This window comes from Panicum hallii, chromosome 3 (assembly GCF_002211085.1).
Source record: "Panicum hallii strain FIL2 chromosome 3, PHallii_v3.1, whole genome shotgun sequence".
In the NCBI taxonomy this organism is placed as follows: domain Eukaryota; kingdom Viridiplantae; phylum Streptophyta; class Magnoliopsida; order Poales; family Poaceae; genus Panicum; species Panicum hallii.
In genome coordinates, this window is record NC_038044.1 from 19,271,808 (window position 1) to 19,296,341 (window position 24,534).

The 24,534-nt window shown below is 42.4% G+C and overlaps 1 protein-coding gene across 1 annotated transcript; it reads right to left on the reverse strand.

Moving 5' to 3' along the window:
* Positions 1-15,261: 15,261 nt before the first annotated feature.
* On the reverse strand, positions 15,262-19,012 carry LOC112886395 (wall-associated receptor kinase 3-like). The gene is made up of 4 exons (XM_025952292.1): positions 17,927-19,012; positions 17,679-17,807; positions 16,754-16,903; positions 15,262-16,618 (listed from the first exon to the last, which is right to left on the reverse strand). Exons 1-4 carry the CDS (start codon positions 18,891-18,893, stop codon positions 15,429-15,431), a joined length of 2,436 nt encoding a protein of 811 aa, XP_025808077.1. The 5' UTR covers positions 18,894-19,012; the 3' UTR covers positions 15,262-15,428.
* Positions 19,013-24,534: the final 5,522 nt, after the last annotated feature.

The following is a 24,534-nucleotide window of genomic DNA, read 5'->3' on the forward strand; positions in this document are numbered from 1 at the left end:
GGCCTCTAGCTCTTTTCCAATAAGCTGCTTGAATTGCTGCTGTTGACGCAAAATCCGGTCAACACACCGAATGCGCTAGAATGCGCGGATCACAAAAAGGTCGGATAGCTGTGACTCTGACCGGTTCCCTCAGGCTTTGCTGGAATCGGTCAGGATAACGGCCGCACTTACGTGATGGAGGATGACTAGGTTTACAAGCAAACCAGCAAAGGATAACCAACGCACTTACGTGACAAAGAACGACTTGTTTACGAGCAAACTAGCAAAGGTCATCGAAACTTTCGCCCAGGAGGGACCCGGTTAGGGCGTGGATGTCATCGACATGCCCTAGGTCGACTAGCAAGCCTAAACGCCATCTATGGTCGTGGAGATCAGTAGATGAACAACAAGAGAGAATGGAAGAGAAATTTAGGGTTTAGGAGATAAAAATGCATAGTTGATTTATTAGATTGGATGTATCTCAATCGGTTGTGGCCCTTTATATTTATAGGGAGGGGATGTCTTACCCCATCAGGAGTCGAAACTCATACAAATCTCGTATCAAAATATAACTCCTAACTCGGACTATATAGCTTTGACCAATCTGACACTTCACCACTGCGTAGCTCTCGTCGAGACGATCGAAATCCATATATAAAACGTCCGATTTGGAGTTCGGATGAGAGAGTTATAACTTCGGGAAGACTTGATAATGTTATTCTGACCGGCTGACCGGTTTACATAACCGGTCTGACCGCTTTGCCCAGATTGTCCAGCAAACCTGAATTGTGCCAATTTTGGTTGTCAACATATGCCCCCCTGTTTCTTGGTAAAAGCTTGCGTACCAAGAAACATTCTCGAAGCCGAAACTGCACTGAAACAATGAGAACACCTGTACACCAATCATGTCTTGTTCCTAACGAAGATGGGATCCGATTGACCGCATAGCTTGATATGGCTCAAGATAAGGGTTTCACTTTGCTGCCTGCATTCCTGCATTTTCAGTGAGATAAGGGCCTGTGTAGATACCACCTCGGCTATGAATATTTGAAATGTGATTCAAAATCACTCTCACACCTTCAAATTACTCATCTTGCCAATACTTTGCCCCCGGAGCATTAAAGTCATCAATATGGTCACAATCAGCCTCTTATCAAGGAGCAAATGCTTTAGGATGGATATCAAAAGCATTCATCGGCCGTATGTGTTGCTAAGTAAGATAATGCAATATTGGCCAGATTTGATCAATCAACAAGATATGTACAGCTGAAATAAATCCAATAGAATAAAATAAATATAAGCATCAAAATCCTCTCTAGAACATAGATATTCGGCTTTTGAAGGTTAATAGCATTAATCAACTTTCATCACAATTTGGTAACCACCCTTTATGATATAGAGACCCATATGGCATCCAAGAATAAAAATAAGGGTATGGAGGGTAACCAAACATATCTAAAGATGAACTCCAAGATTGAAGCATAGGTAGCATTTGTAAAGTATATGATGATATGATGATTGATAATTTTGGTGATTTGGAGCAAACCTAGGAGTTGGAGATTGTCTCTTAGTTTTTCTTTTCTCTATTACCTCCATTGCACCTTTTACTTGAATACCATCTTTTTTTTGTACTTGCACGCTTCCTTTAGGAACCCACGCCATGTTCCTTTCTTTCAGCTCTTTGGCACTAAGTTTCTGCAACTGTCTTCTTTGCCAACTTGATGAACCGAGTAAGTATCTTGGTTGTACTTCAATTTTGGGCAACATTAGTTCATTCTTGATTTTTGGCTTCTTCAACTCCTTTTGTTCAGATTTAGCACATGGAGGATCAACAGCTAATTTCTCCCTTTCTTTGCTATTAATAGCCTAAGTCTTCAACACATTAATTGGCTTTTTATCAATTGAATCCATATCTGAACTCTTATCTTTGCGACCATCTCTTTTCACTCGATAAATTTGTTTGACAATATTTTGTCAGACCCGTGGCCACGGGACTGTGTACATAACGTAGCTTAAAGAGGTTTAAGAGATTAAGTCTATCTTATCTCTTATTCATCTTGTTTATCTCTTATTTATTCCGTTTAAATAGGAGATAAGGCTAACCGATACAGAAGGAATCTACTCGAGATATGTTCTGGTACGATTCCTTGGCTGGTGTTGGTTAGTATCTTTGTAACCCTGGCCTCTCGTATATATAAGGGAGGATAGGGACCCTCTCAAAATAGAAGAAGATCTCCGGAACACTAAAGGGAATACAAACCGCTATACAGGACGTAGGGTATTACGCACCTTGCGGCTCGAACCTGTCTAAATCTTGTGTTCCTTACACTTTCGAGTTCCTAATCTCGGCGTCACCTCACCCGAAACTTACACCTTGGGTATACCCCTCGGTGGGCAGCCGGTAAAACACCGACAGCTGGCGCGCCAGGTAGGGGAGCGCATCGAAGATCCACCGGCGAACTCGATGGCATCTTTCCAGTTCACCGGTCGGAATCAACTCCGACTAGTCGAGCTTCATCAACAAACCATCGCAGAGCGCCAGGAGGCACAACTGGTGACTCAGCAACAGTAGATGGCAGATGGATCACCAGGCACATACTACACGTATTGAACAGGGAAGATTCCTTTTCTATTTTTCCTATATTGGATACGATCCGTGGCTGTTCTAGCAAGGATTATTATACTGATCTATCTTTGCTAACATGATTTATGCATGGTATTCTCATCCGTGCGGAGCTTGCTGAGGTGCTCTCACAGACAAGGATAGCACGGGGCTGTTGGTGGCAGCGAGGAAGTTGCATAGCAAACTGACCTAGTGCCGCGTCGTGACTCTGCGACGGAATTCCGCCGCAACTGGAGCTGGTTAGGAGCGAGTGCCGACTGGTTTGCCTCATCAGACGCACTGTCGCCGACCTCGACTACACGGCTCGACTTCACCTTGCGCTGCAACGTCGATGCACCGCGGCCGTCGACCTCGATGACCCGGTTCAACTTTGGCTTGTGCCGCAATATCCGCGCGCAGCAGCGATGAGTTCGACTACTTCGACTTCACGAGGACGATCGGCAGCCCGCCGACGACTACTTCAACTACTCATCTTGACTTGAAAACTAGTCGGAATCGACTCCGACTAGTCGAGCTTCATCAACAAACCGTCGCAGCTCCATCAACGAGCTCCACGGCTTTGTCGATATTAGTCCACGAATCAAGTTAAGTGATTTATACCTTTTCCAACTTGTTCTTCACAGGATCGGCTACCTTTTTGGGTACGCCTCTCGACGGGCATGAAACCCTCGGGGGCTACGCCGTGATCGACTACTCCTGGGATGCTGGACCGACAGCCACAGCTTTGGTGCACCGAGTACTGGAGGCTCTGCCATAGACTTAATGCACTGAGTGCTGGCGGCATTGCCACGGTCTTAGGACACCGACTACGGAGGCTACACCACAAGGTTGTGTTCTGAGTACTGGAGGCTTCATGGGACTACACCCTATGGAAGTATAGATCTTTGCGTGTTGCCACACACGCTCTCGCCGACTACTTATGCGTGTACGTCTCTCGATGGGTATGAAACCCTCAAGAGCTACACATCGCTGACTACTTTATGCGCACCGCGCATCCTCTTTGTCGCATGATGACTTCTTTGTCTTCTCTTAACGGTTGCTAAAAGTACTCAGGTAGCACACGGCTTAATCTGTGAAACCTCGACTCTTCTATAAGCCTATGCTCCTACGCGTGCATGCGGCTAAGCTCCCTACGCTATGGTCTACGGCCATCAGGGATCAGGTGCTTAAACGTAACAGGCTAAATGCCCGGGGAAATTACATGGCCTAGCAAGAGCAAGACGCGAAATTTTTACACCGAATAAATTTTGGTTTCTTCACATTATTACTGAGTACTACTCGATATTTTCGCATTATGCTACATAATGTATGCATTGTCTTTTTTCAGATCAAGCTTCGGCAACAACTCTCCAGGCAGCACGGCGTGTCATCACAGTTCCGCTAGTCCCCAGGCTCGGGGGCTGGGCGATGCACACTACTCGACATGGCTCCTTCGGCTCTCCTGGCTCGTAAGCTCGGGGGCTGGACGCCACAAAACTACTCGAAGATGACTCATATGAAGACTGAGAGTGCACCTTAAGTCACCGCGCGGTTAAATAAACCAGCGGGAGGCTTAATTTTACTATGCAGAAGGTGAAGAATTTTTCTCAAGATTTTAGAGAAACGCCAATGCCATGATTTTTGGATCCTTATCTCCAAATTTGGGGGATTTGGATTCAAGGCTCGAGGGCTGAGGGATACGTGGCATCGACTATTTATTTTTTCGAATTTATTTGAAGAGTAAGTAAGGAAGATTCAAGCTTAATTTGACCCTCAGCCTGATTCTCCGATTCAACCTAAGGCTCGGGGGCTACTCCATATGGAGTGCGATTTTCCAAATCGCACACCATATTAAAAATATAATTGGGGGCATGAGCACCTCATAGCTTCGATGCAGCCAAGCAAATATTCGAAGAAGGATTTCAAGACAGAGCTTCAGAAGAAGCCGAGGACTACTTCGAATGTACTCGATAAGCCTGCAGTACTCAGCTACGAAGAGTTCGGGGGCTTGTCAGACCCGGGGCCACGGGACTGTGTACATAACGTAGTTTAAAGAGGTTTAAGAGATTAAATCCGTCTCATCTCTTATTCATCTTGTTTATCTCTTATTTATTCCGTTTAAATAGGAGATAAGGCTAACCGATACAGAAGGAATCTACTCGAGATATGTTCTGGTAGGATTCCTTGGCTGGTGTTGGTTAGTATCTTTGTAACCTTGACCTCTCGTATATATAAGGGAGGACAGGGGCCCTCTCAAAATAGAAGAAGATCTCCGGATCATTCTACACTAAAGGGAATACAAACCACCATACAGGACGTAGGGTATTACGCACCTTGCGGTCCGAACCTGTCTAAATCTTGTGTTCCTTGCACCTTCGAGTTTCTGATCTCGGCGTCCCCTCACCCAAAACTTACCACTTTGGGTATACCCTTCGGTGGGCAACCGGTAAAACACCGACACATTTTTCTTGTTTTGAAAAGAAAAAGGTTGTCAAACAAGAAAAATATTGTCAAACCAATTCTTTGGCTTAAAACGGTCATTCTCAACATGTAACTACCTCACGTACACTGGTTCTCTTGGGGCTGCATACTCTACATAATATGGTCTGAAATACGAAGGAGTACATGCCCATGGATCATTCCATCCCCATGGTGAGTAAGGATGAACACTAGCTGGATGTACACCATATTTCATTGGCATTGGCGGCCTAGAAGGAGAATATGGCGCTGCTGAATATAATTCCTTCTTTTGCCAACCCCAATTTCTAGGATTATGTTTGGGAGGTATTTTTGCTGATTTACCAAAATCTGACCGACTAGCATGCTTGGCTTCATTCTCTTTTTGGTATTTAGCCAGAAGTACGTTGAAACTGAGCTGGGCTTTTTGCTCTTGTGCTTATTATGGTCTTTAACCCCATTCACATTAGGATGTACAGATTTTGACATTTTTGGTTTCTTTAGACCAGGAACGGTCTGACCGTTTGTGAGACCGGTCCGACCTGTTTGGCAAAATCGGTTAGACCGGATTGGAAAGCCAGTGTGACCTGATTCCTTAGTACAACAGAAGCGATAGGTTCTTGGTCTGATGGGCAAGAAGTTGCTTGCCCTGCAGTAACTTTTGGGATTTTAATAGGGTCATTGTCCTCATGAATATCGTCGCTTTGCAACTCATGGACGATGCCTTTATCATGACTTAAGGAGTTAGAATCCTCCTCTTCACCAATATCTTCATTGTCATATGAACTGGCCGGTGCTGGCCAGTTTAGTAACTTTTTATCATCAAGGCCAATTGGAACCAACTGGTCATCCTCTCGTGTTTGAGCAAATCTCAATTGCCCTGTATCAATGGCCGATTGTGTAATTTGGCGAAACATATTACAATTGCTAGTATTATGATCAAAGGAATTATACCACTTGCAGTGCTTTCGCTCTTCTAATTCAAGAGGTGATGGAATAACTTTGTGATCAAATAGCTTAATAAAATTATGTTCAAGCAAGATATCAAATAACTCATCACACAAAGTCAAATCAAAAGTGTACTTTATTTTCTCTAACCGATACTTTTGTGGAGAAGGTTTTAAGGCCGAGCAAACGAACTGTTCAGATTTCTCATTAATCCATTCGGCTATACATTTTCTTATGCTTCTCATGCCCGATGCTTTAGAGCTTATCACTATATCATCATCAGATTTCTCAATGCCTTTCGGTTTTGGTGTTTTGCTTTTAATTCTAGAATGACCATAAGTAAACCATGTAGAGAAAATTTTTGGCAATGATGATGTAGAAAGCTTAAATGCCAAAATACGGCTGTTATCGCCTTTCTAACTTTTACAGTACAATGACCGACACATTCTGAAACCATGCTACTTTTAACAAGTAAATTATTCCCTTCAATGGATCTCTCAGGATTCCTTATCATAATTTTGCTACTATATGTATTAACTGAAACCATATGATCTGACTAGGAATTAAATAAATTACTTGTGCAGCATACCTTGTCAAATATGTTGGAGAGACGAGGAACCTGATGTGGATGATATCATGCTTCTCCTCTTGATGGAAGCCCACAACCATATCTTTCATGGACCGGTCAGACCGGTTTATAGAGCTGGCCAGACCGGTGCTTCCAGAGTTGCTGGAAATCACCTTGTGCGGACATGCCAATGTTCCCTTTTTGCCTCCATTGTCATGTTCTTCAACACTTCGATGTTTTTCACCGCTCAAACTTTCCTCAGCCAGAACTTGTCATTTAATAAAGCGGCAATTACTGGAAAAATGCACGACACCTTCGGCTTTAGAAAAATCAAGTATGGCTGTTTCATTATGTTTATCATGTTTTCGTGCAGCTGTACTTGTCACTTGTAGCATAGCAGTTTAAAAACATACATTATTCGGACCGGTTGTTGTATTAACCGATTTTCTGCTCATGTCCAAACTATTCCTCTCCTCATTATTAGCCGATAGAACAACCGGCTTCTTAGCTTTAGATATAATCACTTCTAATATATCATGACAGATGGCAACTCCATTACTTGCAAAAGGCATTGCCCTGTATATTGGAAACAAGACATAAACAATCTTAATTGTGCCTCCATAATTTTTCCAAGCTTATATTCACATTTTTTTATCTAGATTTGATCTTCTGACTACATGTTCCTTAAGCTTAGTAAATTCTTTATCCCATCCAAGGGTATCTGGTCGTATTGAGGCAATTGCGAAGCTAAGTGGTATGGAAATCTGCGTCACTAACATAAGCTTTCAGTAATGAGGAATGAGTAATACCGAAATTCTGTTATGACATTAGACAAAGTATATGCTTGATCAGCCTGTGGAGGTATATGTATGTTTGCTGAATTTCCATTAACTTGGCTATAGTTACAATGAACATTTGAAGCCAAATCATGATTATTAGCATTTCCATATGGTGCTGAAAAAGTAGATGCGAACTCCACTCTATTATCATTTTGTGCAGCGTATGATGGTTGAGAATAACTGGCCTGATAGCTAGAATTAGCATGGCCAATTTTCTCATTCACCGACATGTTTTGTGATGTAACCACATATTGTGAATTATCAGCCGATAAATAAATAGACAAACTGCCTTGCTGAATATTACTAGAGTCATTAGTATGCGGCGTTCCATAAAAGCTGGCCGAACCCACCATGTTAGTTTGGCCTTGATAATCACTCACTGGCATTTGACCTTGTTGTACAGCCGATGTGTGAGGGTAAATAGAATAGGTGCACATTGTATGTTGCTAGTGGCATTGAAATTAAAAGCATGCATATTATTTGACAATGGCTTTTGCATATAACATTCAGTAAGTATAACCATCTGAATAATTACTAGCCAATGCGATATGCCTACTATCACTATATCTAGCAACATCAACATGAGAATTTGTGGTATTTGCAAAATAACTATTAGACAAAGGTAACGTATTTGCAAATTGTACCTTGGGCTCATTATAGTTGAACTGATGTGAGGTATATGGATAGCCCGCCATAATAGATCTTGATGCTTCTGATCTTGTGATAAATAAATCCAGATATTCTTGATAATCCAAGCAACCAAGATATTCTTGATAATCCAAGCAACCAATGACTAACACTTTGCTTCTCTTCTAATTTTTCAATATGTAGCAGCAAGCAAAATACAATGCAATCGCCTGAGTAGCCCGATGCAAGGTCACAAGTATAGATGCAATCAGTCCAAAAAGACCAGATGCAACAGTAGTGGCGAATCAAAATAGTAAATCAATGGATAAAGTCCATTTTTAGCCATCCAACTATCACCTGAGTTCGATTTTGGTCATCCAACTCCAAAATCGAGTATTCTTGACCATTAACCTATCAAAACCGTTTACATTTGGCCATCGGACGGGTTTGTAGTACAACAATAACTTAGTACAACAATAAGAATCTTGCACTCTTTATGTGGCTACCCTACCTGTCAGACCTGGGGCCACGGGGCTGTGTACATCAAGGAGTCCATATTGGGCTAGGGGATAGGACGTGTCCTGTACCTTATTTATGTTGTATTCTACCCGCATGCGGAGTAGAACTAGTCGATACAGAAGGAAACTACTCGAGTTGTACTTGAGTACGATTCCTAAGCTAGTATCAGGCTAGGATTCATGTAACCCTGTCCCCCCGGATATATAAGGGCGGGCAGGGACCCCCTCAAAATAGAAGATCACCAGATCAACATCAAGGCAATACAGACCATCACACAGGACGTAGGGCATTACGCATATTGCGGCCTGAACCTGTCTAAATCTTGTGTTGTCTGCACCTTCAAGTTCCTGATCTCGGCGCATCCCAACCCAAAACCTACCACCTTGGGTATACCCCTCGGTGGGCAGCTGGACAAAACCCGACAGCTGGCGCGCCAGGTAGGGGAGCGCATCGAAGATCCACCGGCGAACTCGATAGCTATTTCCAGTCCACCAGATGGTGCCTGTGGGGCCGATCGTCGCGATCATTGGGCGAATCTGAAGGACCTCTTCATCAACATCAATCCACTCAAGGTGGCGGATTGCTACTTCGTACATATGCATCGGCGGATCGATCCATCGAGTTCGAGATCGGATCCTTCAGCGAACGGCTACACCGACCTTGACGACTCGGTTCAACTTTGACTTGTGCCGCGATGTCCGCGTGCAGCAGCGACGAGTTCGACTACATCGACTTCGTGAGGATGATCGGCGGCCCACCAACTACTTCGACTACTTATCTCGACTAGAAACTAGTCGAGGGTGAGCCTTACAGCAACGACTACATCAATTACGCGTCTTGACTTGAAAACTAGTCGGAATCGACTCCGACTAGTCGAGCTTCATCAACAAACCGTCGCAGCTCCATCAACGAGCTCCGCGGCTTCGTCGATATTCATCCATGAATCAAGCTAAGTGATTTATACCTTTTTCGACTTGTTCTTCATAGGATCGGCTACCTTTTCGAGTACGCCTCTCGATGGGCATGAAACCCTCGGGGGCTACGCCCTGATCGACTACTCCTGGGATGCTAGACCGACAGCCACAGTTTTGGTGCACCGAGTACTGGAGGCTCTGCCACAAACTTAATGCAACAAGTGCTGGCGGCTTTGCCACGGCCTTAGGACACTGACTACGGAGGCTACGCCATAAGGTTGTGTTCTGAGTGCTGGAGGCTTCATGGGACTACACCCTATGGAAGTATAGATCTTTGCGTATTGCCACACGCGCTCTCGCCGACTACTTATGCGTGTACGTCTCTCAATGGGTACGAAACCCTCCAGAGCTACACATTGCCGACTACTTTATGCGCACCGCACGTCCTCTTTGTCGCATGACGACTTCTTTGTCTTCTCTTAACGGTTGCTAAAAGTATTCGGGTAGCACACGCCTTAATCCGTTAAACCTCGACTTTTCTGTAAGCCTATGCTCCTACGCGTGCATGCGGCTAAGCTCCCTACGCTATGGTCTACGGCCATCAGGGATCAGGTGCTTAAGCGTAACAGGCTAACTGCCCGGGAAAATTACATGGCCTAGCAAGAGCAAGAGGCGAAATTTTTACACCGAATAAATTTTGGTTCCTTCATATTATTATTGAGTACTACTCGGTATCTTCGCATTATGCTACATAATGTATGCATTGTTTTTTTTTCAGATCAAGCTTCGGCAACAAGCCTCTAGGCAGCATGGCGTGCCATCACAGTTCCGCTAGTCCCCAGGCTCGGGGGCTGGGCGATGCACACTACTCGACATCGCTACTTCGGCTCTCGTGGCTCGTAAGCTCGGGGGCTGGACGCCGCAAAACTACTCGAAGACGACTCATATAAAGACTGAGAGTGCAGAAGAAACCCTAAGCCACCGCGTGGTTAAATAAACCAGCGGGAGGCTCAGTTTCACTATGCAGAAAGCGAAGAATTTTTCTTAGTAACACTGCATGCCACGACTTTTGGACCCTTATTTCCAAACCTGAGAGATTTGGATTCAAGGCTCGGGGGCTGTGAGACACGTGGCGCCGACTACTTATTTTTCGAAAGTACTCGAAATATAAGAAAATAAGACTCAAGACTAATTTGACCCTCAGCTCGATTTATTCGATTCAACCTAAGGCTGGGGGGCTACTCCATATGGAGTGCGATCATTCATCGCACCCCATGTAAAAGAAGGAATACGGAGCATGAGCACCTCATAGCTTCAATGCAGCCAAAGGAGTACTCGAAGAAGGATTTCAACACAGAGCTTCGAAAGAAGTCGAAGACTACTTCAGAAGTACTCGAAGAGCTTGCAGTACTCAGCTACGAAGAGCTCGGGGGCTTGTCAGACCCGGGGCCACGGGGCTGTGTACATCAAGGAGTCCATATTGGGCTAGGGGATAGGACGTGTCTTGTACCTTATTTATGTTATATTCTACCCGCATGCGGAGTAGAACTAGTCGATACAGAAGGAAACTACTCGAGTTGTACTTGAGTACGATTCCTAAGCTAGTATCAGGCTAGGATTCATGTAACCCTGTCCCCCCGGATATATAAGGGCGGGCAGGGACCCCCTCAAAATAGAAGATCACCAGATCAACATCAAAGCAATACAGACCATCATACAGGACGTAGGGCATTACGCATATTGCAGCCTGAACCTGTCTAAATCTTGTGTTGTCTGCACCTTCGAGTTCCTGATCTCGGCGCATCCCAACTCAAAACCTACCACCTTGGGTATACCCCTCGGTGGGCAGCCGGATAAAACCCGACACTACCATGACACAACTACACTACATGGCTACCATACCACCTCCTACTTGAGACCTCTTATGCCATGGTATGGCAAGAGGGGAGGGGAGCACCTCTATTTATATGTGCTCATAGGTGTTGTGGTGTTGCCATGTGGCACCTTCCACACTCTTGTTTACAAAATATCTATCTCTAGAATATTCTCATCCTTATCCAACCATGCTAAATATCTCATTCAAAAAAATTCCTACCTTGCCATGAAGCATAGCAACTCCTTTCTTTTGCTATTTCCAAATTATTTTAGAATCTTCTCAGGTATGCATTGTTATTTTCAATAGAGTACAAGTTAGAAAATGACCAAGCGGATGATGGGAGTTCAGATGAAGGGTCATTGCAATACTTCATGCGTGGCAATTTACTGATGTAGTCTAAAGTGGAAGATGGTTAATCTCAAGTCATAAAATGATTGTTGGGTTACACAAATGACTGAAATATTACTATGCCTTATCTTAGATGTCGTGTGCCTAGATGCATGACGTTTTAGTTATTGTTTGTGCCTGTGATTTCTATCAAGTAGTTTCCCATAATTCCCTTTTCATTTTTCTTTTCATGCTTACACATAATATGTAGTCCATTTGCTTTTTCTACAGTAATCCTCAAAGCCATAACTGAAAGATCTTGGCATTTTTAACCACCCTTTTAGCAAAAACTAGGATCATGTTGCTGAGTTATTACTGCATGATGCACTAAATAGTCAACAATATTGATATCTGTAATCAAATGAACTTAGATGGAGATGGTGGTGAATGACATTTATCATTATGTTACTCATCCTTTAAATGACTTACCATTCTGTTTGTGAAAGCTTAGTAAGATTTTGGGTGCAAACAAGCTTGAACGAAGTTTTGACTGAAATTTCGTCATTTCATTACCCTCCTTTTTCCATTTCGAAACAAAAAAAAGGACTACTGTAAATAAAAAAAATATTACATAGCTCTCTGCATGCAGGGCCAACTGAGTAACTGGTCCTTGACATTGCAGCCAACATGCAAACTATTTGATCATTGATCCTGATGGACTGGGATCTGTAACTCTTGCGTCAGTCGTTCTGCTATTGATATGTATACCAAGTGATGTCGAGCCGGGGATGTGTGGCAGGGTGGACGGTTTGATTAGGAATTTGAGAGGTTTAGGTTCCATGGGTTGCGGTTGGCTAGACGAACTGCCGCTAGCTCAGGTTTGGTTACTGTGGAGAAAAGAAAAGTGATTGATGCAACATGCAATAGGTGTCCCTATGCATCTTCTGGAAGATGCCGGGCCTGTTTGGATCCCTAGAATTGAAAGTTATTCTATAAATTATATTCTAGCAATTACATTCCACAGGAAATGAATCTCTAGAATATGATTCAATTCAATTGTCATGTTTGGATAAAAATAAAAATATTTTCCTAGAATTGAATTCCTGTTGTTTGGCTGTATTGGAATATAGAATTTATTCTTGTATATGTTATCTCTCTCACACACACACCCTTCTTACAACTTACTCTCTCTCCTCTCTCTGCTCTCTCGTCTCTCTCACACACACGTTTACACATGTTAACAAACTTCATAATCTCTCTCCTCTCTCTCTCTCATGAATACACTTGATACAATGCCACTCACACATCTCTCAATCTCTCCTTTCTCTCATGCACACATCTATTACAAGTCTCTCATATTCTCTCTCCTCTCTCTAACACACATTCACTCAAAAGGACAACAAGAATGACAGCACTATACAACAATGGATAACAAATAATCAGGAGAAAATGCACACTAGAACAACAGCTATGAACATGGACATATGGCACTCATAGCAATGATGTTCACAGCACAACTACCAGAACAGCAGCACAAATATCAAGACAGCAGCATAACTACTAGAATAGCAGCACAACTATCACACAACGGCATAGTATCCAAGCATTCAGACATTCATATGGTATCACCACTACTATCCAGTCATTCATATGGTACCACCCACAATTATTACAAAATCAATTCAAGTTCACTACCCAAGCAACCAGGTCACATAATTTATAGATAAAAATTACAGTTCCAGACATGAAATATTTTTTAGCTACTTCAGAAGCCACCTCTTTCTCATTGTCACCGGGAGCACCAATAGAGATTTGTATTTGCGTGGATTACTGGTCAAAATGTCAAATAGATCCAACAAAATGTCTTCATCTAATCCATCAACCTCATCGAGTGTGTTGAGAATTTCTTTGCATGTTGGGACTTTAGGGGCATCCTCCTTGAGTGCTTCAGTAAACTTGTCAAGCTTATCAGCCATCATAGAGGTGAATGAGTATCCGGATCGTTGCTAAAGTGGATGATAAAGTAGGTTCTTTGCTCCTAGTCTCTTCCTGGCTCATCTCTTTAGAGCTCTCAGCTGCAGTTTTTGCAGCATTACCATTAGCATGATCCTTACCAAATACCAAGCTAATTGAGTTCCAGTACAAGACAGTCTTGTGCCTATATCCACTTGCCTCCTTGTTTTTCTAAAAAAAATGTTGACAAGACACTTATGTAAATAGCACAGAAAGCAAAAAGTGTAGGCTGTTAAGCAAAAAGTGTAATAATTAAGCTATAGATCTGAATAGAAGTGCTAAACTACCAGGAAAAAAAACAGCAAACAAACAGAAACCAAAGACTGCAGCTATACTACTTTATTGCAATGCTAACCATGAGCAGCAACAGAATTTCACATTTTGGACAGAATGGCTCTAAATGAGGAAAGGTACTTATCATCAGGAAATTCAATATTTTTCTAGCACATATCAATACTACAGGTGCTTGTCAAATAATAGAACCTACAGGTCCTTGTCAAATAATAGAAACTACAGGTCCTTATCAATATTTCGGACTTGCTAAGCATACGGGTAGGAAGTGTACATTTTGGGATTAATTAGAGAGGAACTACCATAGCTTTTTCTAAAATTTACAAAAGGTTTCATGAGTTGCTTAACTTGATTGTAGTAGCAACCACTGATTTTTCTATGCTTGTTGCATGAGGAATAGAATAAGATAAGGAGAGTTCTTGTTGATTGCAAGAGTTTTCTTAATAACAAATTATGTTGTACATGATCAGGTGTTCTGGGCCGATTTTTTTTCCTTTTCTTTCTGCTGCCAGTAGCACCTCCTGTCTGCTTGGAAACGGATACAACCACTGAACATTTTATTAATTTATTTACTGTCTAGAAATATCTGGAACCGGCGGAGAGGAAGAAACTCATGAGTTGCTGTTCCAAAAATTATGTTTCTCGGCGAAAGAAAAACAAGAAATCCGAAAATCATGTTTCTCAATTCAGAACAACCTCTGCTGGCCATCACAGGGCTGTTCCATGTGTTGTTGTTAAAGTATGCATAGATTGTAACTTTTATTAGACTGCTATGGTGACCGAGGTTGAGCATATGTGGTTGTGTTTTATTTGCTAAAAGTTGGAACTATGGGCATACTCTTTAATATTTAGGACTATGCACCTTTGTGTATATTTGGAACTGCATGTTGAAGGATTTAACTTCATGAACAGATCATCTGTAGTTGTAGTATGAAATTGTGAATTTCTCTCATTTCTATGTATTACTATTTGTTGTTTTTTAATGTTATAATCTAGATGATTTTCTGAATAAATTGAGTTTTTTTAAAACAAATTTGTTATAAAGAAAAATGAGAAAATGGGTAGAATTATGATAAATCCGATAAACGTGTCTATCGATGACCTCCGGTTTTTTTCCCTACCGGTAATGTAAACCTTGAAGGTCAAATAGAAGGATATAGTGACCAAGTCCCAATTTGAAGGTGAAGGATATGGTGACCAAGTAGATGATCAGTAACTTTTATTGAACAATAAAACATGCAAAATAGGAAAAAAAATCTCATGTTTTGCTAACAAATAATAACCACAAGAATTATGGACTTTGTATTATTTATTAGTAGAAATATGGAGAACCAAATTCAATCGAATGGAAAGTCAACATAGTAATTTGGACGCGAACATAGGAAGTTGCAGTTTCTCCTCAACTTGTTATGCTCTGAGACATTAGAAATGAGTATATGAAGTGTAGTTGTTCAAGACTTATAAAAGTTCACCGGGGATAGCTTGCTGATAATAGCATTTCCTCTTCCATGGTGTATTGCCTGCTAGCTTGGTTGTCAGTTGACATGTAATGAGCGATAGTTTCATCCCCTTCGTTTCTTGTTGGTGTTCCATTATATGGAACTTGTCTCTTCTTAACTAGCAAGCTTTCAAGGGCCATCTCCACTTCCCTCATTGTAGGCCTATCTTCTCCCTTCAATTTTGTACACGTTGCTGCTAGTGTGGCTATTTCTTGGATTTCTCCATCTTCCTCTTCCATGACTTGGGGATCTATTATGTCAACCAGTTTACCTTGTGTGAACAATGAAACAAAATGTGAAACAAGACCATCATCATCGATAGACCTATACACATATGGTTTCTTTCGAGTAAGCAATTCTACAAGAAGGACACCAAAACTAAAAACATCACTCTTATCCGTTAGTCGGCCTGTGTAATAGTACATTGGATCCAAGTAGCCCATCGTTCCTTGAACTGCTGTAGTCACTCTTGTCCGATCAGTTGGGATATATCTAGAAGCTCCAAAGTCTGATACCTTTGCAGTTAAAGCGTCATCAAGAAGTATGTTGGAGGACTTAACATCTCTATGAAATATTGGCATCGAAGTAGATGAGTGTAGATAGGATAGTGCTTTGGCAATCTCGGTTGCTATCCTCATTCGGTGATACCATGATAGTGATATTGGCCCTTCAACATGAAGATGATGACAAAGAGTTCCATTTGAAATAAACTCGTAAACTAGCAATGGGACTTCTGTCTCAAGGCAACATCCTAAGAGCTTCACCACGTTTCTATGGTTCACTTGAGAAAGAACTGCAACTTCATTTATGAATTCACTGATTTCTCTTTGAACTACTATCTTTGATTTTTTGATCGCCACAACATGAAGATCTAGAATTCCTTTAAACACGACACCATGCCCTCCACCACCAATGACACGAGTGCTATCAAAATTATTTGTCGCCTTCTCTATGTCCCTTAAGGTAATTATCATCCTTTCACCAATGTCTGTATTGAGTGATATTAATTTCTGCAATAGTAGCCCATGATTTTGCTTGAAATTGTTTTGTTTCATCTTCTTCACCTTTTGCAGCTTGACTTTGCTCATTATGTAGGGCCCACCAAGGGCTAGAAGCAAAATACTTGTTCCACCACCAACTCCTAGCCCAATGCTTAAACCTAAGGAAATAATAACGGGACACATTAATGATTTCAGAGTAAAATAATATATTAAGTTGTATGTTTACTTTATGAATCAGGCGATAAATTTCTAGCTTGTGATAATATAATATGTTGCACATAGTGGCTTCTAACCTGTGAAGGAATTCTTGATAGTGACACATCCTCCTTTTATGGAAGCATTTCCATATGTTCCATCAGGACATTGGCAATGAAAACGTCCAGGTGAATTTTGGCATATCCCATAGCACGAGTATGCTTCTTGGTGTTCGCACTCATCAATGTCTAGGATATATGTTTAGGAGGAAAAAAGCATGAACACCGTGTGTTTCAAAGGATTTGTCAATTCACAAAGTAGGGTCACCACAGCTACAAATATGAGATTATATATCACCAACCTTTTTGTACCATTCTTACAAACGTCCAACATGGAAAATAAATAGTCCCATGAATACATGTCATATACAACATATTAATCATTCTTTAGTGATGTGTTGCATACATTTTATTTCATGTTTTAGTGTTTTATACTATTCCATTAATGTAGGAGTGCTAGGTACTCCATTGCTTGAGTGAACAATGACAAAAGATGTCGATGCAAAATTGGTTGTAACTAGTATTGGGCATCAAGATGACTTCAAATAACAAGTCTCATATAAAATTTGTCTCTGTCTGACTTTGTATAGTAGAGCTGCAAGTTTGGATCAAATCTATTATTAATTGGTAGTTTTTAGACTAGAACCGTTTCTATAAATAAGCTATATGACCACAATTGGTTGGTGCCTAGAACCATCTATGATAACGTTGTTTGCATGGTCGGTTCTTAAACTTCTTATAATGCATTGGTGGTCGAAATAATGGCTACATTTACACAGTAAGTTTATAACTATATATTCACAGAATCAGAGTGGCCAGTTCTGTGGCCTCTAGCTAAGATGTTTGTAATAGTTCTTGATGTGTTACTGACTATTATGATTTTAATGTAGCAGTTTAGGAAAAATCGACCCTGTTGTATTTCTTAGACCGATTGTCGTTAGGAAAAAAAGAAGCATTTTTGTACCTTTGCATCCATTGGGGATAGAAGCATTCCCTGTATAGCCACTTGGACATGTGCAAATATAGCTTCCTACAATATTCTTGCAGTCGCCATAGCATGGGTGGATTTCTGATGATCTGCACTCATCGATATCTAAACAAACATAATAATAGCATGTCCTCAGTAGAGTTAATTATTTTCTATTACGAAGCTAATTGATAACCAAACGATTGGGATTGATCATCAATCTCTGTGTATAGTACGTTACGTACCCTGGCAGCCACCGAGGATGTATGGATTGCCCTGATAACCGTCAGAGCAGGAGCACACATAACCATCGAACGGCCGCTGGAAATCAGCACCAGAAATATAGTTTCGGTTTCGGCAGAAGCTGTTGTCACTGCGGCATTCAGGAGCAGATGCATTCGTCGGACATGTCGAGTTGCTGATTATCCAATCCAGCGTTGCCGGGAGCGCCTCAGGGACTTTATTCCCATCAATAATCATGTCCCGGCTATAGTTGAAAACACCGTCAGTTATGTAGGCAGAGGTTGACAGCTTAATATACCATCCGTCGCCATACAGTGATCCGAGAAGGTTGTACGCAGAGTAGCCCAGAACGATGTTGGTGTCACAGCAGCCGATACCAGTGCAGTTCCCGACAGGGCCTAGGACGATGTTGCCCAAGGTGCCACCACCGGATTGTTGCATGGGGACAAATGGGCAAACGGCAGTGCAGGAACTGACCAAATCGTCGCGGTCTCCGGCCCGGAGGTCGACCTGGACGCCGCAGCCTACGACCACAAGCCTGTTCGCTGCCGATTCGGACAAGATGTACGGCCCGCCGTGTGGGAGGCTGCCCCATGTCCCGTTCACGTTGGCGCTTCCGCCGTCGAAGTCCAGACGCACGCGTCTCCCGTTGATGCGCACCCTGCCACCGGGAACGGAGATCTCGAGCACTTGCACGGTGGTGCCGTCTCCGACGAACAGCTTCGGCGGGTTCTCCTGGTGGCTGCAGGTCAGGTTGAAGCCGGCGGCGTGGTAGCAGCCGGGCTCCACGCCGAACGGGTAGGGGATGTCGATGTCGCCGCAGCTTCTGGTGCAGTTTCTCCCGGCCATGCCGGTGGCTGCCGCAGCGCCGAATGGCGTTAGCAGCAGCAGCAAGGAAATTACTTCAGCAGCGAACGCCGTAGCTCCTCTACTCCCAATCTTTTCCATGTGCGGCGATGGATCAACCATCTCCCTACTTCAGTTTGTATCTACCCTTTGGGAGGCGGTGGGTTAATCACAATTTCACAACGCTACTCGCTAGTCTTGTTATGTGCCTCAATAATCAATACTAGGAAAGCATACGTCTTAAACCACTAACCACCTGCCCAATTTTGAAGCAGCTAGCCCGCCGGCGTGTTATTCCTTTTCGCAGTGACTTAGTCGTTTCACGCGGTGACTTAGTCGTTTAATTAATCTTCTTCCTAGGTCGAGTGTAGTTTTTGCTGTGACTTGGTCGTTTTGTTTCGTCCTGAAGATAGGCCCTGATAGTTTGAATAAGATGTTTTTTCAAAAAAAATATAGTTTATAAGATGCTGTCCATTGACTATTTGCAGAGCAAGTAGCTAGTAGCTATCGCTGCCCTGAATCATCTCTCATACATTGACTTGGTCTACTTCTATGGTAATTGTATAAAGTCTTTCCTTGTCACCGACTAAGAAATATCCACGACCGACTTTTAACTCTACCCCTTGACCATATATACGCGGCCATATTTTATTTCTCCTAAACGGCCGGCTCTCCGCCTAGATCAGAGCACGTATTTTCGTTTCAGCCTCTCATTCTCACCCACTCACGCGCTCTCTAGCTCTCCCTTATCTCCATTCTTTTCTCCTCATCGACTCTGCATCTCGCGCTTAGGGTTTCACCGGCGGGAGGCGACTCCGGAGCGCGCCCATCGCGCGCCACCGGCAAGGCGGTTGGGACCCGTACCATCGCCAACAGAGCTCGCCATGGCGGCGGCGACGGAGGGAGGCGGAGCTCCACACGGATCTGCCTGCGCACTCGGTCCGGCCTCGCGGCGCGATGGGCGACGACCGATTCCCTTCGTGGGCGGCACATCGGGGAGGATGCGGCAACTCCGGCAGAAGCCTGCACCCAGCAGGGACCACCAGTGCCGGAGGTCTGTTTTGGCGTATCTTATGCTTCGCAAGCGCACAGAATTCAGAGTCTCGCAGTATTCTAGCGTATTGTAAATTTATATGGGGAAGCACCATGATCTAAAGAGTATCGATGAATTGAGCGATAAATCTTAGTGGAAATATCAACCGACTAACTTAGTGGGGTAAGCCAGAAATGATAAGATAGGATAAATGGCCAGGCAATGTTCGTTTGACACAAGAGACTCTAAATCTTAATGCGGTAAGCAGTTGGGAGGACAACGAGCGACAAAAACTCCTAAAACACTTCTAAACTATCGAGCTAGCCTCTCTAGACTAAACCTTGCTTCTAACTAGTTGTCGGGAACCAAGAGCTTACTTCGGCGGCTGGAAGAGGAAGGACTGCAGAAAGTGACGAGAGGAGAGTCCAATGGCAACCTGCTACTACTGCTATGAAAGCGCCCGAACATGGTGGACTACGAGGGACGGACAGGGTTGTCACCACCTGACGCCTACCACACTATTCCGTTGGGTGGAACACACTTCCTAACTAATACTAAGCTAGACACCACGTCTGCACTCGGTGTTAGGATTTCTCTTGAGGCCTTCAAGAGAAATCCGCCTCAACCTACGGACCTAACTTGAGCTTCCTAGTCCAGGCGAGAAAACCTATAAGGTAAGATCTCGATAAAAACAAGAAAGAGAATAAAGCCTAAGCTAGAGGACAGAACTTCCGCGCACAAGTTGAATAACTTGGAAAGATAAATAAATACGGAAAGTAAATCTAACTCGAAAAAATAAAGAAGATAAATTATATTGATAAATGTCAAAGGGAAAGATACACGAGTTATACCAGACTTCCGATGATGACTCCGGAATTCCGAGACAAGCTCGACTCGACTCTAACTCCTAGACTACTAAATCTAACTCTAGAAATTGAAATGAGAGTAGAGAACTCCTTCTGTGTGTGTTTACAAGCTGAGGTGCTCATCTATTTATAGTGTAGGAGGTCGGTGGAGAACCTAAGTAAAACGGTTGTGGCGGTTGCATGATTTCTAAGCCGGTCGGCCTCATCCAGGCCCGCCGGCCTGGGATGGTGGCCACGTATCACCGCCCTTTTGTGTGGACGTCCTTGATGCTCTCCTGGAGTCGGTGGAGGTGGCGTATGTCTGAAGCGGTGTAGATAGGGTCCGGCCGGACTGGCTCTAGCGCGTCTCGTCCCTTCATTTCACCGACTTGAGGATCAACACTTGCATGTCATCTTGGGAGGCGGTTCTCAGATGTTTATCTAAGTCTTGCATGCTGGTGGGCCCTTCAATCCATGGGTAAAAGCTTTTCGGTCCATTTGATCAAACCGGCTTGATGTACATAGCTTAGGATCAAGATAAGTGTGTTTTCTCTACCCTAGATCAGTGACATGGCAATCCGAGGAGGTGTCAAGCCGCATTTTTCCCTATTTTGCCTCAGTTTTGATTCACCTATTCCTGTAATCATATTAGAATAAACAAAATATATGTGGAACACGATGCAAAACTCTATTTATTTTCGAGAAATTGACGAGCAAAATGTGATATAATGATCGTCAAAAGCCCTGCGAGTCAGACCGGGAAGTGGGAGGTGTTCCTGGTGAGAATCTCGCGGCTCTGGGAGTGCCGTGGCTGCCCTTCGAGTTCCAGCAGCAGGCAACTTCATCGACGCTGTCGACTGCCTCAGCCACGCGCTCAAGACCGATTTTCTTCCCCCATATTTCCCCATCCCTCCTCCGACCTAGTTGTCTAAAGCGACCTCGCGTGTTGGTCGATTGTTTTAGTAATTGATGGTTAGTGTGGTGTATTTCCTCTCGGGATCTACTGGTTTTTGCATGAACGCTTGTGTAATTCGAGTATCCGGTTCCCTAGGGTTTAATGGTTCTACAGGAAATTGCTTAGGAGGAGTGTTGTTTCATTTCCTTTTGCGATGAGAGAGATTGAGGGAGGTTGTCGTGATCAGGGATTAGTGAATTTGGCTATCGAGCTATGAGCCATGTGTGCGTGGGTGGGTGTTTTTTTGTGAGATCATGAGCCTCGTGTTAGTTGCCAGCAATGGAGTAAATTGTTTTCACCATGGAGTTTATTTTGTAAATAAATTGCAAGCCAGTTTTTGATAGCCAACATGGAGTTTTAGTGTTATAGATTGGATTACAAGTCATAATAATATGTGCTCAAACACAAGTCCAGTTTTATTGTCATCAGTAATGCTAGCTAGAAGGATGTATCCATTCATTTTTATCCAGGGCATTTTTTGTTTATGATGGATTTTCTGTGAATCCGTAAGCAAGGTTTTAATAGCCATGCATGACACCATGCAACTTGGTTATATTTTGGTACTACTACAGAACTGCCTTTTTCTCTAGGAAATACAAACTCCTTGGTCTTGGTAGAATTTTTATCATGTTACATTAATAATTCTATTGAAGTGCTTCCATCAGAAATTCTCTGTTGTATCTGATATTCTTTACATCCCTTTTGTCATGTGTGCTGCGGGGAGAACTTATGGCTTAGATTCTACACACATGGCATCAATGAAGGTGGTGCTTGCAGGTAAGGCATTTATTTTTAGCCTAATGTACTTTTTTATTGCTTTGGTTTTGGTGAAAGGGAAGATCAATTTCTCAAGTTTTTCAGTTACGTTTCATTTTTTATGATGGCGCTATGTATCCTGTCACTCGGCAAAGGCCCGATTATACTCGGCAAAGGTTTTGCCGAGTGTAACACTAGGCAAAGGGCATTCGGCAACGATTTCGTCGGCAAAGACGTCTTTGCCGAGTGCCTTTTGTCGGGCACTCGGCAAAGGGAAGAAACAGGAAAAAAAATTATTGAGGGAGGCATGCACAGCCAGCTAGTGACCCATCTAATGGGTTGCACAGTAATTTTCCATAAGTTGTCAATGATAGGTTTTAAACTCACAACTCCTGCACACAAACAACTCCCTCTACCACTGCACCATTGGACCAAGTGTGTCAACATTACGTTTTTATTCTCCACATATTATAATTAACTGAGTGTAAATTGTTTGTTTGAGATAGTAAATAAATTCAAATGAAAAAGTTGTTAACTATAAAGTGGCATAACTTTTCGAGATCTACAACTTTTATTTTGGTAGTTTCTTCATCTGAGATCATTTACAAAATTTGAATTTCAAATTTAAAAACTTCCAACGTATTTTAATATGACACAATGATTTCAAATCAAAAAGTTGTCAACTACAACCTTTCATAACTTTTTGAGATCTACAACTTTAATTTGATGGTTTTTCCATTCGAGATCATTTGCAAAATTCGAATTTTAAATTTTCTATATTCAGATTAGTTTTTGTTGACAAGATGACTTCAAATTAAAATATTGCCAACTGTAAAATCTTATAACTTCTTAAGATATACAAAGTTTATTTTGATTGTTTTGTCATTTCTTCATCTGACATGATAATTCTAATATTGTTCACAAATCTTATATATCTCTCTTATAGTTTCATAAATTACGAGAAAGATATATATGTTTTGTGAATAAATTTACATTTATTTTGTCAAATGAAGAAATGTCCAAAACAAGAATTGTGCATCTTGATGAGTTACACAACTTTGTAGCTGAAATATTTTTATTTGAATTAATTTACTACTTCAAAATATGATTTGAAAATTATCTTTACCTAGTGGTCTAAAAAGGCACTCGGCAAAGGGACTCTTTGCCGAGTGTCTGAAAAAGTCACTCGGCAAAGAGCTTCTTTGCCGAGTGTCTAAAAAAGGCACTCGGCAAAGACGTCTTTGCCGAGTGCTGAAAACGACACTTGGCAAAGACGCTCTTTGCCGAGTGACAAAAAAAATACTCGGCAAAGATCTTTTTTTCGAAAGTGTGTGTGAAGTCTTTACCAATGAAATATGTCATTGTTGCTTAGTTATGTATCTGTTGCTATCAGTAAGGCTAGTTAGTGGCGGACCCAGGGATTGAAAGGAGCCTAGGCCAAGCTTGAGATAATTTTATTACCATCTTCGGTAGAAGCAGGTTGCGACCACAACCGATCAAATTTAAACAGTTAACTATTCGAACGGTCGAAACTATTCTAGTTATCAGCCCCCTCTTTCAATTTTCTAATCTCCAGTGTTTTATTTGAACACATGTACAAGCTAGTTGCCAATTACCTTGTCTTGCTTCTCTCTAGTGGTGGTCAAAGCACACAAGAACTTCACATGTACTTTTATCATTGTGATTTGCTAGCACTATCTAGCTTTTTAAATCTTACATGCATGGCAACGGGCGACGGAGCCCGGGCCAGTGCCCAGGGTGGCCGGGCCCTGGGTCCGCCTATGGGGCTAGTGTTTAGAAATGTAGATGAATAAGCTTGTTGTTGCGTTTCTATATATCTGCTATTAGTATGGTTGTTTAGAAATGTGAGGTGAATGAGCTCATTGCTAGTTAGGATATTATTGGTTTTCGTTCCGTATATGCTGCCATTCGATAAGGCCTGTGACCTAAATTTCAGCTTCCCAACTACTCCACATCCACCCAATTTGCTATTCTTACTATTTATAATTTTCTAGTCTACGGTTAAATTGTATGTTGTATTCCTTCCACAGTTATAGCTTCACTCTCTAGCATTTTTCTTGTTATTGTTAAGCAATTTACATATGCAATCTTCACCTTCGCCTTGCCGCTCGGCAAACCGATCCCCACCAATTCTTCGAGGTTTGGGTCGTCCTC

What these genes read in the sequence shown, in the direction of transcription:
- LOC112886395 (XM_025952292.1), bottom strand. Translation starts at nt 18,893, where the DNA reads ATGGTTGATCCATCGCCGCACATGGAAAAGATTGGGAGTAGAGGAGCT. An exon ending in CATCCTCGGTGGCTGCCAGG is followed by an intron (nt 17,808 to 17,926) that starts GTACGTAACGTA and finishes ATGTTTGTTTAG; the next exon opens with ATATCGATGAGTGCAGATCA. An exon ending in TATCCCCAATGGATGCAAAG is followed by an intron (nt 16,904 to 17,678) that starts GTACAAAAATGC and finishes CATATATCCTAG; the next exon opens with ACATTGATGAGTGCGAACAC.